We start from the raw sequence: 15,227 nt of genomic DNA on the forward strand, positions 1-15,227 counted from the left end.
ACAGCACACGCTGTATTTGAGCTAAAAATAAAAAATCATTCCTTTATTTGAGATGCTAATCAGAGATTCTCTAAATGTTCCACTGGAAACCTCGTTTGGCAACTCGGCTATTGTCACCTCACAGCCAACATGGGCCACAACTCCCCACAAGGTTGCCAGAACACGTAAAGAAGTCTCATTAGTTTTAACTTATCCAGGGGCATATTATCAAGAAACGGCATTGCAATTATCGCCGCTTTAGCGGCAGAAAACTGACGCTAAAGCGGCGATAATGGGCTTGATAATATGCCCTTGAGAATTCCCATGTTCTGGTGTCAACATGGGCTTCTATTGGAATTCTCCTGGGCATATTATCAAGCCCATTATCGCCGCTTTAGCTGCAGATTTCTGCCACTAAAGCGGGGATAATTGTAACGCCGTGCTTGATAATGTGCCCCTAAGTACGTTCCCAATAAATGCTCCACAACCGAGAGCATTTCTGTGCCCCCAATAAACTCCAAAACATAAGCTGGGTTACCAGCTGCTTAAAATTGTCACTAGTAATGCAGTACTCACGATACTGTTCTGTGGTAGCTGCGCAACATATCTGAATAGGCTTCGAATACCATGATGTCATCTAGTAGGTCACAACCAAGATGAATGGAATCTACTTTTTAGGTCGAGCTTCGCTCGACCTGTTATATCTCTTCTGAAAGTGGGTCTCCCACTGCCCACTTCAGCCTAATCTGGGACCAAGCTGTGAGAGCTGGTGCAATCACCTGCCTCTGCTCAATGGGGGACACTGACCTATCCTGATAAAATAGGGGCTGTCATCCTGACACTCGTGATGTACTCCTCTAAATTCTATGTCAAGGAAATCCTGAAATTAAGGGGCATGAGACCGCCAGATCTGTACCAAGACAAATTGAATTGAATTGAAATAACATTTATATAGCGCATGGCTACCCGGAGGCATCCCAGCGCTGGTAGTAGCAGTAAAGAGGAGTTTCACCAGTTAGGGGAAAAGCAGATTTTTTAACAATTTGCGAAAGGCTAGGTGGTTGGTTTCTGCACGCATGTGGGGAGGAAGGGAGTTCCAGAGTCTGGCCGTGTTAAAAGAGAATTGCCGGACACCCTTCTAGCTTTCCAGATCCTAGGGACGATGACAAGATTCATAGTCATAGAGCGAAGGCTTCTGTTGGGCCGGTAGGACTGGATGGTGCTTTAAAGAATGGAGAGGCCTGTTCCGGCTAGAGACTTGTGGATGATACATAGGGCTTTGAAATTGACTCTCTACTGGACTGGGAGCCAATGGAGTGATCTCAAAGTGGGTTTGGCTGACTGATGTTTGGGAATGCCTAATAAAAGTCTTGCTGCCCAGTTTTGAATTGTCTGAAGTTTGGAAAGGGTGGCGGCGGGGGCACCCAATAAAAGGGCGTTTGCGTAGTCCAGCCAGGACAGGATAAGGGCTTGGACCATAATTTTCCTTGCCTGGAAAGGAAGAAGGGGAAGAACCTTCTGAATCATTTTCAGGATACCATAGCACGTGGCTGCCGTCTTCCGTGCTTGTATCTTAAATGTAAGGTCTTGGTCGATCCAGACACCCAGGCTTTTTAACTGGGTCTTGGGTGTGAAGGCTAAGCCAAGAGAGGTCAGCCAAATTGCATTTAGATCAATGGGAGAACGATTGTCCAGGATCATGACTTCGCTTTTTTCCCCATTCAGTTTCAGGAAGGACTCGTTCATCCAGTGGGCAATTTCTTCCAAGCATGGACGCAGATTGGGAGGGGAGCTTTTGGCTCTGGTAAGCCCAATCACAAGTTGCGTGTCATCTGCATAAGTGACTATGTGTACTCCTAAAGGTGAGACCACCTCTGCAAGGGAGCAAGTGTAAACGTTAAATAAGGTGGGACTCAGGGGAGATCCCTGAGGTACTCTGCAGCAGAGGGGCATCTGCTTAGAGTTCACCTTATTGTCAAAGACCTGGAAGGATCTGATGCTCAGGAAGAACTGTAACCATGACAAAGCGATTTCGGTAACACCCAGTTTTGTGAGTCTGTGGACCAGGATGCAATGGTTTACAGTATCAAAGGCTGCGCTGAGGTCAAGGAGAAGGATCACAGCGGTGCCTCCGGAGTCCACTATCTTTCTCGACTCTTCCACTACTGAGAGCAAGGCAGTTTCTGTTCCCTGGAGGGGGCGGAAACCTGTCTGGGAGGAATGGAGAAGTTTGTGAGTCTCTAGGAATGAGGATAATATCGAGTTGAAATATTTTTCAGCAATTTTGCTGACCCCTGAAAGCAGAGATATAGGGTGGTAGTTTCCCAAGTTGGAAGGATCAAGGCTGTTCTTTTTTTTAAAGTGCCTTTACCATCGCTTCCTTGCACGGGGGAGGGACCACTCCAGAGGAGAGTGAGATGTTGATCAATTCTAAGATTACAGGGGAAACAACACCTGCCACCTGCCTCAGTATCTTTAGAGGGGCAGGATCTTTGGGTGATCCATTGTTTACCTGAGTCAGGAGGCTTTCTAACACAGGCATTTCCATCACTGGAATTGTGTCCAAAGAGGGCTGATTTTTTTTTTTTAATTTATTTATTTATTTATTTATTTATTTATTTTGTGGCGTACAGTAGCACAGGCATACACCCTTGCTCGCCTACAACCCGGAGGCCGGCTGGTTCAATTCTTATAGGCATTACACATGGCAGCTTATCCCACATCCCGGGGGCCGGGCATCTCTGTCTTCCTATGCAGTAATGTGGCAACTCTATCATGATGTATAGCCCATCTCGCCGTTCCTATGTAACCTGGTCCCATTGAAAGAGGGCTGATTACTGCAGGGTTGGAGGGGCAAAGTACAGTCTTTGATAGGGGGAAATGAGGAAAAAATAGTTCCAATTTTATTAGAAAAGAACTCCGCTAATCTGTTATACCGTGTACCTGAGGTATCAGGGATAACTGGTGGAGGGGGAACTCTAGAGAGAGTTTTGGCACTGCCAAAAATCTCACGGGCGGAGTTAGATGCTGATAAGATTTTATTTTTGCAGTAGGGTGCCTGGGCTACTTTGATTTCGGCTTTGTATGAATTAATGCTTTCTCTATATTTTAGTTTCCTGTCAATCAAGAAGTATTTCCTCCAATCTCTCTCAAGCTTTTTGCAGTTTTGTCTTTGGCCCCGTAGTTGGGCAGAATACTAAGGCTTACGGTTACTTCCTGTTGGACTTGGCCCTTCTGGCAGGTTCACCCCTGAACTTTTTGCTTTTATTGGTGACCTAGTGGTAGTGATTTTTGGTTTCTGCGCACTTTCCCTGTGTCCCAGAGTACAGTGCGTGTGCACTCTGAGTGCATGTGGTGAGATAGGCCTGCCCTCCCATAGGAATGCATGGGGAAAGTATGTGTCCCTGGTAGTTCCTGATGCGTGTGGTGTGCAGGCTCGAGTTTGGTATGTGCGGACTCGTGTGATTGAATGCTTCGCAATGATGTATAATGCGTGATTATGTCATGTGCGGAAGTGCCACTTCTAGGAGTTGGCATATTAGTGTAAAATGTGTCTGGCGTGTGATTGGCTGGAGTTGGCTGGTGAGCCTGGCTCCAGGAGTCTGGTTGGGTCTGCCCCAGTGGTGAGTGTGAGATTAGCATGCTGATGGCTGGGGAGGAGTGCACCTTGGACCTGAATAGGGCAGGGCTTTCCACACACAATGCTGGCTCCGCCCCCTGTGGTACGACTGACGACCCTAGCCCTGCCAGTGAATAGAGTGAGGGGCTGAGCACATCAAGGGTGCTCCCCAACCAGCTGCGACTGGTTTTCCCCCTCACCCTGAACCAAGAACAAAGGGTTTTACAGTATAAGAAGGGGCTGTGTCCCCTTACAATTGGTTCTCTTGCTGATCCTAATTTGAGGGGGGCCTGCTGCTGCTGGGCGCCAGGAGAGACCGCCACTGGGGACTGCCTCCCTGCTGGAGGGCCCTGTGAGCTGGCCCCTGGGCCCAGTCCTGGCCCCCTGCAACTGAAGACTTTGTTACTGGACCTGGTTTTTATCCCTAAGCGCCTGGGAGCGCTTTTATTTGCTTTATAGCGCTAGGAGCGCTTTACTTTGGACCCCAGCGCTGAGAGAGTGCTTCGGTGACGCCTCGGCCGCACCGAACTGTTTGCCTAAACGAGGGAATCCCCGGCGTAGGGATCCCCCCTCGTGGTGCCGAGAATTGTAGCGGGTGCCCACCCCGCATTGTGTGCTCGTTGGCGGGTGCCCACCCCGCTTATTTGATTATTTAGTTGGCGGGTGCCCACCCCGCTTCTTTGTGGTGATTGCGAGGGAGCCTACCCCTCTTACGGCCGGAAAAATCACCGCCGCGGCCGGGGAAGCCCAGGAAGTCAGGCAGCACTGACTGGGACAGGGGCGTGGCCTAACCAGGATGCGGACGGGAGCCTACCCCGCGCTCCTGGGATCCGGGCCGCGAGAGAGAAGGAAGCCGGTGCTTCCCCGAAAGAAGGAGAGCAAGTCTTCACCCCCCGCCGGAGGGCTACCGGCCCCAGCAGAGACGACGCTGGAGTCCCCGGAGAGCAGCCCGGTAAGTGTGTAGGGCTGGGGGACTCCGGGCGTGTGCTGTGGGTGCCGGTCCCGGACCGGCATACTTCTTGAGCGGCCCCCGCGCTCTAACGCGCAGGGACCTTGTTGTTAAGAGCCTCGCCCGGCTCTTCACCGTTTGGGGGCATTGTTTCCTGAGCCCCGAGAGGGCTCCAACGGCGGTGGGGGCATTTCTGTCGTGCCTGCACAAGGCACCGGGGCAGTGCGAGTGTAGGGCGGCCCCGGAAGGCAGCGGGCCGCCCCAACGTGTTCCCGAGCCCCGAGAGGCTCCAACGAGGCCCACATTGTTTTCGCTTACGAGCCCAGGGAGGCTCCAAACATAGGGGGTATTGTGTGCGTGTTCAGAGCGCACTGCGCGCTCCAACGTGACTGGGACATATTTGTGTCCAAGAGCCTAGAAGGCTCCCACGCTGTTTCGGGGGCATTCTCCTTCTGGAGCCTAGGTGGGTCCGGTGCTGTATTTTGTTTTGAGATGGCACAGTGGTGCCCCGGTATTTCTCCAGCTGCCCAGCACTTAGTGGGCAGCTGCAACGTTTAGGTTGTGCACAGTGCTACTTTGCGCTTTGGCTTGCGCAGCTTGTGCAGTCTTGCCCTGACTCTGCTGGACACAGGGCGTCCTAGCCCCGACAAGGCCAGTTGGCCTAGGGACTGCCACAGGTGGTGGCTAATGTGAGTTTTGCGCTATTGTTCCTAACCTGCACCTCTGAATGTGTGTTAATGCGTCATGTGCCTTGTTTTACACAGCTGAATGTATTTTTATGCATCATGTGTTTTCCTTCCCTACACCTCTGAATGTGTTGTGATGCATCATGTGTAATGTGTTTAGACCCCTACAGGTATTGTGATACTTAGGTGGTTGTTTTCTCCTAGTACAGGTGGGGCTAGTGAGGTCCTGGTTCCCTGCGTGACATTTTCCTAAGGTGGTTAGGGTTGCGTAGGTGACACTCACCTGTTACCAGTAGTCAATGGTTGTGTGCTACATGAGTTATTTTGTGCTACAGTAATTTTCTATCCTATGTTCTAAGTGCTAAGTTCTAAAAGTGCTAATTCCTGACAGTGGTCCATGTGGCCCTGTCCCCTGTACATATTATCCCTTGTAAATTCTGCCCGTGCCTGTTGGCACATTGTAAAGTGTGTGTTTTTATCTAATGTGTTTGGTATAATACAAAGGCTATTTTTATATAATACCTTGTGTGGAGTTTCTTTTGTGGTGGGCCTTGGGTGTTGCGGCTGGGTGCGCGCGCAAACGCTTTACACATTACCTCCGGGATAAGCCTGACTGCTCGTGCCAAGCTACCAAGGGGGTGAGCAGGGGTTATCTTTGGCGTGTAACTCCCCAGCCCTGACTAGAGTGGTGGTTTTTGCCTGGCTTTGGCGCAAGCCTCAGCCAACCAGAAATCGCCATTTCTAACACTTCCTATTTTAGCTTGAGTCCTTTTTGCAGGAATGAGCGCATCTAGTGACTTTTGAAGCCAGTTCTTCAAGTTCTCAATGGCTGTAACAGCATCTAAAGAAGACACGGTCTCGTTTCTTCTAATAATGTGGCCCAGTGTTCAATTTAAAGTGTGGACCAGGGACGTACTTTAGAGTAAATGGGTATCGTGTGTGGGACCATATGGGGCGGTGCCCAGGTAAAAGGTATAAGGAAGTGATCTGACCATGGGACAGGGATAGGATTCTCTCCTTTTAGGACCTCCGAATTTGAAAAGATGGGCTTTAATAGATACCCCCTTATGTGGGTGGGCTCACTTTGTGTGTGAGTTGAAAGGCTGCTAGATCCTCTGTAAGTTCAGTTGCCGACATCTGTAGAGGGTCATCAAAGTGGAGGTTGAAGTCCCCCAATAGAGTGAAATTGGCCGATGTGCTGGCCAGGTTTCCTGCCAGGTCTGGTAGAGAGTTGTAAAATTCCACTGAGGGACCCGGGGGCCGATATATTAATATACCAGAGAAAGTGAGAGCTGGGGAGAATTCAATAGAAAAGACAGCGTTCTCACAGTCTGGCACAGGGCTGCCAGTCATCCGGCAGGTCAAACTATGTTTATAGATAATAGCTATCCTGCCCCTTTACCTGTGGGTCGGTCCGACCTCTGTATGGAATAGCCACAGGGGAGAGCCTGAACAAGGTCAGGGTCGGAGCTAGGAGTAAGCCATGTTTCAGTGAGAAACAGTACCTCAGGCATTTCTTCTTCGAGAAAGATGGAGATTTCTGCTGTATGTTTGGGCAGTGATCTGCAGTTGAATAGGAACATTTTATATTTCCTAGGTTTAGTAGGATGGGAGTGAGGATCTATTGTCAAATGGAGTCTGCAGTGGGAAAATTTGAGAGGATCGCTAGCAGATTAGATGGAGTGTTTACATATTTCCCTTATCGGGCCTGCTAGGCTGCGTAATTCTTCTGTCTCATACTGCATCCACTGAGAAGGGCGGGGGGCGGGGATTATGGCCCCTGGCCCCGACCAGACGCAGACGGGCTTGCCTTAGGAGCGCCTTCTGCGCGCCCGCTGCGTGCATCCTCTGCGCGTCCGGTCCGGCATCCTAGTTAAGAGGATCAGCCCCAGAATTGAGGGAAGGTAGGGGGAGGAGCCAGGTCCCTCCACTTCAATCAGCGATCAGCTGTGGTGGACCGGGGACCAGCTGTGCAAAAAGCAAAGTGCAGGTAGGTTCAAACTGTCCGTTTTCCCCCAGTTTAAAAAGAAATTCCCCAAGTTAAAAAGCAGAACGAATTTCACAAATATTCCCAAGTATTTAAAACAACAGTGCTTTCCCCAGAGCTGGCAATCATGCAGGTACGCGCTGCTACTACTAGCGCGCGTTCTGTCAAGCCCCTGATTAAGAGGAGTCAGCCCCGGAAGTGAGGGAAGGTAGGGGGAGGAGCCAGGTCCCTCCGCTTCAATCAGTGATCAGCCCCAGCAAGTAGCACTGGGCCTGTCTCAAAACTTTAGCACCCACAACACAGGCACAATGAAGTTTGAGGTTTCTGAACCCGGGTGTGATCGGCCCAATTGAAAAAGTAGTCAGGAATTAACAAACGTTGCAGACCTAACCTAGCGTCTTCTTCACCTTGCACAACAGAAAATGCAGTCCCTGTCCTTCCTGTACGTTAACCAAATGGTAGTACTAAGGAAGACTAATCAGCAGACCCTTGCTAACAAAAGCCATTCCTGGAATTTCTAAAAGTAGCACTGTCTTCATCCTTCTCACTTCAGTGTCTGGATCTCTATGCCCCTGTCACACGAAGGCAGGCAATACACATCGCTTGTCTGGAATAGATATCCTCATTCTTTATCTTACTCTATGCCAGTAAAGTTATCCAAACATTGACCCACGGGACTCAGTACTCAGGCTCATTCACACACATTGCCCTATCACTGTACATGCATTGCATACACAATCAACATAAATGCAAAGTGCCAGCGCAATGTTATGGGCATATACATAACACCTGAACGTTACAAAAGCTAGGCTGGTAGACTCACTCCCGGTGACACAGGCATAAAGGTCTTTTCACACCATCAATCATTCAAAACAAGGCATCCTGTCATCACCGCTGAATGTTCTACATTTATAAAAGGGACTTCAGTCCTCTGCTCACAGTGAGTGCATGTTTGCTGTGGTCCTCCAGGTCTCTGGGCAGGTCCAGGATCTTACAGAGCCGTGGGCTCGCCTAGTCCTCTTCGCACACCCTTAGATTAGTGTGACACCAGGGCCAAAATAATAGTCAGGATACTAGATATATATGTATTTGGGAACTCATTGGAGGGGAACATCTATAGACCATGGAGTGGACACTCCCGTCTCAACATAGCATATGTCTATAAACTAGTCATTTTTACATCTTTTGGTTGCACCTCATCTATGAGATTGAGAATTACAAAATGCTTCTCAGCAGCTGGTGTTCATTTGCTGAGGGCTAATGGTCTATCAGTGTAGACTAGACCACTCCTTTGGGTCTTACTAGTATGGTTTGCATACAGTTGGCCAAATTCTGTAATGGTACAGATGGCACAAACAATTCCACCATGGAATGCCATCCAGAGCAATTTGCAGTGGTTAAGCATTAAGAGGCTCATGGATTGTCACACGTAACTTTCATGTCATCTAAGTGAGTGATTCTAAACAGGAGGGCTCGGAACAATTGTTGGCATGACTCACTGTGCCTGGGAGCTCCAGCGGAACCTCACTAGTTAGGAATAATAAGACTGAAACATGAATTGCATAGGTTGATGTGTAGTTGGTATGTGGCCTAAACAGTTCATCTGTCCTGGCCCTTCTGGGCGGTATCAAGAATGATTTGCACGTTGTTCCTTCACCACTTTAATGTCCAAGGTGAGCTAGAAACAATGGGATGGAATTTTCCCCAAAACAATCCATAGTGATTAAGACGTTTTGGGTCAAGCATCATTGTCTTGTCTCAGACTTGTGAAATGGAAGTCAGAGACATGAAGCTGACTTCACAGTGGAAACCAGTGGGTCTTTTGTAAACAAATAAAAAGACGAGGAACTGAAGGTAGAGTGATAAGTCTTTCTCAGGCCAGAGAAGAACAATACATGCAGAGTGTATATATAATCAAAAGGTCTGCCATGTTTGGCTGCAGATATGAAGAAAAGGTAGGCAGCACCACACACAGTTGCACTGGGACAATTCTGCTCAGACAACAACCTACTGTAGTTACCTTTATTAGAGCAAAGAAAACTGTATGATGACAGTAATAAAAACAAGCATTTGCATTGCAATAAGCCTTACATTTTTAAGAGTTAGAGCTACAGGCGTTGTAAATGATAATATTTTGTACCTATATGTTTTGTTTTGGAGAGTAGAGCATGCATGAACAGAGAGACAGCAGCACTGCTTAGAGGTCTTAAAATGAGGAATTACCACTCAAACCAGAGAAGCAGGAAGCAGCACTGTGTAGAGGACTTAGAATGAGGAATTACTGACGGAACAAAGAAAGGAGCTAGCAGCACTATCTAGAGGACTCAGAATAAGAAATCACCACTAGAACCAGAGAAGCAGCTAGTAGCACTGGCTAGAGGACTAAGCATGAGGAATTACCACTGGAACTAGAGAAGCAGTTAGCAGCACTTGCTAGAGGACTAAGAATGAGGAATTACCACTGGGAACCGAGATGCTGGTGCAGCACTAACTGGAGGACTAAGAATGAGGAATTACCACAGGGAACAGAGATGCAGGTGCAGTACTGCCTAGAGGACTAAGAATGGGGAATTACCACTGGAAACAGAGACACAGCTGCAGCACTAAGATACTGCCTGTAAACTGGCATCAGATGACATGCAGCTTTATAAATTCTGCTGAACAAACTCGTGCAACTAGGAGAATTAGCAGAAGATTCATGGAAGAAACCAATAGGTACTGTTGCATTTACAAGGAACGAGAGTCAACAGAACACAAAGACACCCAGGTGGGTGCAGGAAGGCATCACTCTGAGTCACAATGACCCAAAAAGAACATAGGAGTCAAATATGACACAGCACCTTTGTTAGCATAGGAGAAGTGCAGTACAGAGATTGCTAATAGTAAAAGTTGAAAGACATAGTAGTTCTCCCTCTAGGATTGCAATAAGCTTTTCTTCTATGAAAATGAAATAAAATAGTAATGTGTAACATAAAGAGTTACTGACTTGCGGTATCACTCATGGGAGTGAACTATTTATAGTCTCTTCTGCAGCTAGCACAACTGGGGGATTAGTGAAAGGGAGTAGAAACGAAAACATGCCCCCTCCCCCGCCCATTCACAGCACAGGACTGGGGAGTTTTAAATCCGTCTGCGAAGATCGGTCAACCTTGCAGCCTGAAGTCATAAATCACGACAAACAAATAGACCGTTGGAATGCGATGCTGCGTGCAATAGAGAAAATACTTGTGTTATGGGAATTAACATGAACCATGAGCATAAACATGCGAAAATGTCAAGTTTTTGAAGAGAAAATCTAGAGATAGAGAATGATTTTACAGTTTGTTTGTAGAAAATGTGGTAGTTCGAGTTTTTTTCAACAGTGAAGCAAGAGAAGAGAGCAGGCGATGGTGAGAAAACATGCAAGGGTGCCAATCGCAGGGGTGTGCCTGTGGAGCAAGCAGGGGCAGGGGACACAAACATTGCCAACAGTAATAAAGACTTTCCCGTCAGTCTGCAAGGACGCTCCCAGAGCCACATGTATAATGTTACTTTTTAAACGGCACTATAGCTATTATAATGTGGTGACACTGGGGTTTCACCAGCACTCCACACCTCACCTAGTAAACAGTGGTTTCTCCCAGTCTGGCTCTGTTCTTTACTTCCCTCCTCGTCAGCAGTGAAACTGCATTATCACATTTGAACCCTGCGCACCTCTGTGCAGCATTCCAGCTCACTTCTTGGCAATCATCCAGAAGGTCAGTGGCATTGCCTGGGAGCGTTCACGAGCCCCGTCAAAGCCACGCGGAGACGTGATGAACATACTGGCCTCTGCCACTGGGTGGGATGCCAAATCGCCTGATGTTGACACAGCACTGTGCATCAAGTGGTAGGCTTGCATTTAAGAACATGGTGCACTCTGGGAGCTGTAGTCTTTGGAACTAATTAGGGGGAAGGCCCAGGGCTGAAAACCCTTGGAATGTTGTACTACACATCAGAGAAGATTGATAAGTGGACTAACATTAACATTAACCAGAGCAGGTGCCCGACGTGTGGCGGCATGCTGCAGATGTTATCCATATGATGACCAGCTGTGCGCATTTCAATAGCTACAGGTTTGAGATTGCCCTGCTGTTATCCTAGCACCTCTCACTAGATGTCCAGCTCTCTATAAGGAATATTATGTAGGGATTTCAAACCCGAGGCTGGCCCGGAGTCTCTGTAATTATCTCCATTGCAGTTACCCGCTTGTGTACAGCCGGAATGAATTAGTCAGATGCCCCCTACAGCACGTGAGTGGTGGACACTTCTCTGACAAATATATGAAACCGAGGCTGCCATCCTAAGGCTTAAAAGTACTAAGGGGGAAGGAGTCTTAAAAAGATATGGGCAGCTGTGTTTTCGCACTGATTTTAGACTGTGCTATCTCCCATGTGCCTAACCCTCTATGCTGCCCCGTGTTCTTATTCAACTTTTGATTGATTTGTTAAAAAATATGTATAGTTGTACCTATATGCTGTGATGGCATTTATTAATTGCTTGTGACCACACCTAGTTTCATAACAAAAAAAAGAATATTCTCCTTGTGAAAGAGCCTTCACTCGCAGTGAATTTAGCCAATGGCTGAAGATGGCCCTATGCTTAGGTGGTGTAATTAAAATATGAATGACACGGAGGCGTGGTCACGACGCCGATCAAGATGGCCGCCTGACGCTGGACCTCCGGCGCACCGGAGCTTTTCTTTCATGCCGGTTCCCTTCCGAAGAGGATTACAAGCACTGCGGACATCGGTTTCTGCCGTGGGAATGTAGCGCGCTTCTGGTGAGCGCTTTTTGACTCATTTTTAGGGCCGGACTGCCTCTTTTTTTGCCGCGATCGTTCTCTCCTCAGAGAGCGGCCGCCATTTTGTTTGAAGCGTGATGCTCGTGCTTATTGCCGGCTTGCCTGCATTTGCCCCACATAGCCCTTTTTTGGTGTTCTTTGATGCCTGAATGCTGATTTATCCTCTTTTTGGACACTGGACACTGTCTTGCCCTATGACTGCCTTATTGCTTGTGCTGCTTCATATTACTGGAATGAGGTAATCCTCCAACGGTGGTTTTCATACTATGTTTTTGCCTCCCTTTTGGTTACGTTCACCATTGCCTCTGACGGGAGCGTCCATGGAGTGGTTGGACACTGTTTTTGCGCTCTTCATTTTTGTATAGACCTGCACTTGCTTGCCCCTATGTGGTTATCCTGGACTGTTCTTGGAATGTTTCTTTAATCACTCCCCAGGCTCTCCTATGGTTATTGCTGTCGCATTATATGTGAGTGGATGCCTTCACATTCTGGTCTTCCTTTATAGTCGTCCTCTTGCTTGCTGCATGGTTATTTGTGATTGGCTTTCTATGGGCAAGTTACGCAACCCAAAATTTGTCTTTATTCCTTCGCGGAGCTCTCCTGTGGTAACGTCTTTACCTCATTCAACAGTGGACTCTCCTCCCAAAGCAACGCCAATGGCGGGAGTAGCTCTCCCTCGTTCCTCCTCAGCACAGCCGCCTTTAAACAAATCTTCGCCTCCGTCAACATCTTCTAAGCGTCTCAAACAAGATTCCTCCTCATCAGAGAAGCCGCCATCCCCTATTTCCATGGAGATGCTTTTAGAGGAAATTCGTGCTCTTCGGCCGTTTGTGGAGGAGACCAACAGTAAGATGCAGTTTCTTGAAGAGAAATGGTCGTCCATAGATAACAGAGTGACATCTGTGGAGCAACAGATTTCGGATCTCCAACCTACATCCCAGCGGGTCTCCTCTTTGGAAAAATCTGTTTTGGTGCTTCAACAGCATACGGAGGAATTGGAAAACAGAAATAGGAGGAACAACCTTCGTATTTATGGTTTGCCGGAATCTTTGGAGGGGGACAACCCTGTGCTCTTTTTCTCCTCCTTTCTTTCGAAGCTTTTGGATATGCCGTCCACCACTTCTCTTAATATTCAGAGCCCATAGACTTGGTCCTCGCTCATCCACATCAACCAAGCCAAGGGGAGTCATTATTCTTTTTTTGAAGTTCACAGATCTTCTCTCTGTTCTCTCAGCGTCCAGGGCCAAGCGTCAGGTCTCCTGGTTGGGTCAGAGAGTGTATCTTTCTCAAGATGTTTCAAACGCTACTGCCTCTCGTCGGAAGGAATTTTTATCTCTACGAGCTCCTTTGAGGTCTCTTGGTGCTAGATATGGTTTGTTCCACCCATGCACTTTCAAAGTTACGCACCAAAATCAGACATGGACCTTCCAAGATCCTGCTGAACTCAAAAACTTCATTCATATTCGTTCTAATTCTGCTATGGAGACCTCTTCCTCTTCCTGTGGCTGATTGTTTAACTGTTTTTTATGCCTACAGATTATTTGAATATGTCTAACTTTTGCTTCCCTTACAGGTCATCCATTTGTCCCTATCTTTGTTTCCATTATTAGTCTCTTCGTATTAGATTGTAAAACACACTTTTCTTATTCCCCTGTATCTAACTTCAAACTCATTCTATCCTTTGTTTAATACTTGTGTCTAGTTTTTGTCCTTCAACAATCCTTTTTGACTTCTCTGTTCTTCGCTTCCTCAGTTCTTTCTTTTATGTGTCGCTCTTGAATTTTCACCCTTTGATCGTCATAGTATGTCTTCATGTTCTCAAATGTTACTCATTCTTTATTTATTTATCTAGATGGACCGACTTCCTCTCCACCTGGCTCTTCGGTTATGTTCTTTGTCCCGGTGCGACCCGGCCTGGTCTCCCGTCTTGGGGGATCTGTCTCGTTGAGTGTCGCCATTTCCCCGTTGTCCTATTTCGTACTCCCCTCAGGTATGTTTACTTCAGTCATCCCTTTGGGATATGTGCTGTCTCTCCTTGTAATCTCTTTCTTTTCCTGTTTCCTTTTTCCTTTTCTCTCCCCTTTACTGGTTGATCAGTTCCGGTTCTCCTTCATTTCTCTTTACCCCTCACTTCTCTTTTTCAACCTACTTTATCGATATTCTTCAGATTTTTCTCTTTTTCGGCTTGTCTTTTGCGCATGCCCCCTCTTTTTCACTTTTTCTGTCCTATTTGATTCTATGTTATTTGTTAATTCAAAGTTGTTACCTGGAATGTAAAAGGTTTCATCAATCCTATTAAGCGGCAGAGAGTTCTTTCCCATTTAGCTTCCTATAACCCAGATATAGTTCTCTTGCAAGAAACCCACCTTAATGATGTTGAATCTCTTAAGTTAAAAAGAAGTTGGGTGGGTACAGTTTTATTTTCACCCTCTGTCAACAAAAAGAATGGAGTCGCTATCCTTTGTCACAAAAGGCTTAAATGTACGGTTCTGTCTCAGGAGACGGACTCTGAAGGTCGTTGGATATTAGCCAAATTACTACTGAACTCTATTCCTTTAACTGTTTTCAATGTCTATGGACCTGTACAAGCAGATTGTTCTTTTTGGCCTTTAATTACAAAGAAATGTATCCAATATAAGGATGTATCATTTATTTTTGGTGGTGATTGCAACCAGATTGTTGACCCGTTCCTTGACCGTAAATCCACAGTCCGTTTCACACCACACAAGCCTCACAAACAATTTCTTAATACCATTTCACAATCACACCTTATTGACTCTTGGCGTCTTGCACACCCTGACACGTTGGACTATTCTTTCTTTTCTTCTCCCCACTCATCTTTTTCTCGCCTTGACTATATTTTTCTCTCTAAATCTTTATCTCAGAATGTATTGTCTTCTTCCATTGAACCTATTGTCATCTCGGACCACGCTCCCATTGTAACGGATTTTGACCTACTCCCACCGCATCCTAAACCCTCCCGGTGGCGCTTTAATAGCGCACTTCTCACTGATCCCAACTTTTCTTCCTCTTTTTGCTCTTTTGTTGAGGAATTCTTTCTTTTCAATTCTGATCCTAGTATTTCTTCCCATACTCTTTGGGATTCCTTTAAAGCCTCTGCAAGGGGATTCATTATTGACTTCGTCTCTCGGAAAAAGAAACAGTTTATTCAAAAGCGGAAATCCT

At 47.0% G+C, this 15,227-nt stretch overlaps 1 protein-coding gene across 1 annotated transcript in view; it reads right to left on the reverse strand.

Annotated features, from left to right (window-relative positions):
- LOC146833841 (uncharacterized) overlaps positions 1 to 15,227 on the reverse strand; it is a 750,859-nt gene that overhangs the window by 452,777 nt on the left and 282,855 nt on the right. The window contains exon 21 of the mRNA XM_085599920.1: positions 1,471 to 2,190. Coding sequence (XP_085456046.1) covers positions 1,471 to 2,190 — 720 coding nt within the window. The remainder of the gene's footprint in view (positions 1 to 1,470; positions 2,191 to 15,227) is intronic.

Source organism: Triturus cristatus, chromosome 4_2, assembly GCF_964204655.1.
Source record: "Triturus cristatus chromosome 4_2, aTriCri1.1, whole genome shotgun sequence".
NCBI lineage: Eukaryota > Metazoa > Chordata > Amphibia > Caudata > Salamandridae > Triturus > Triturus cristatus.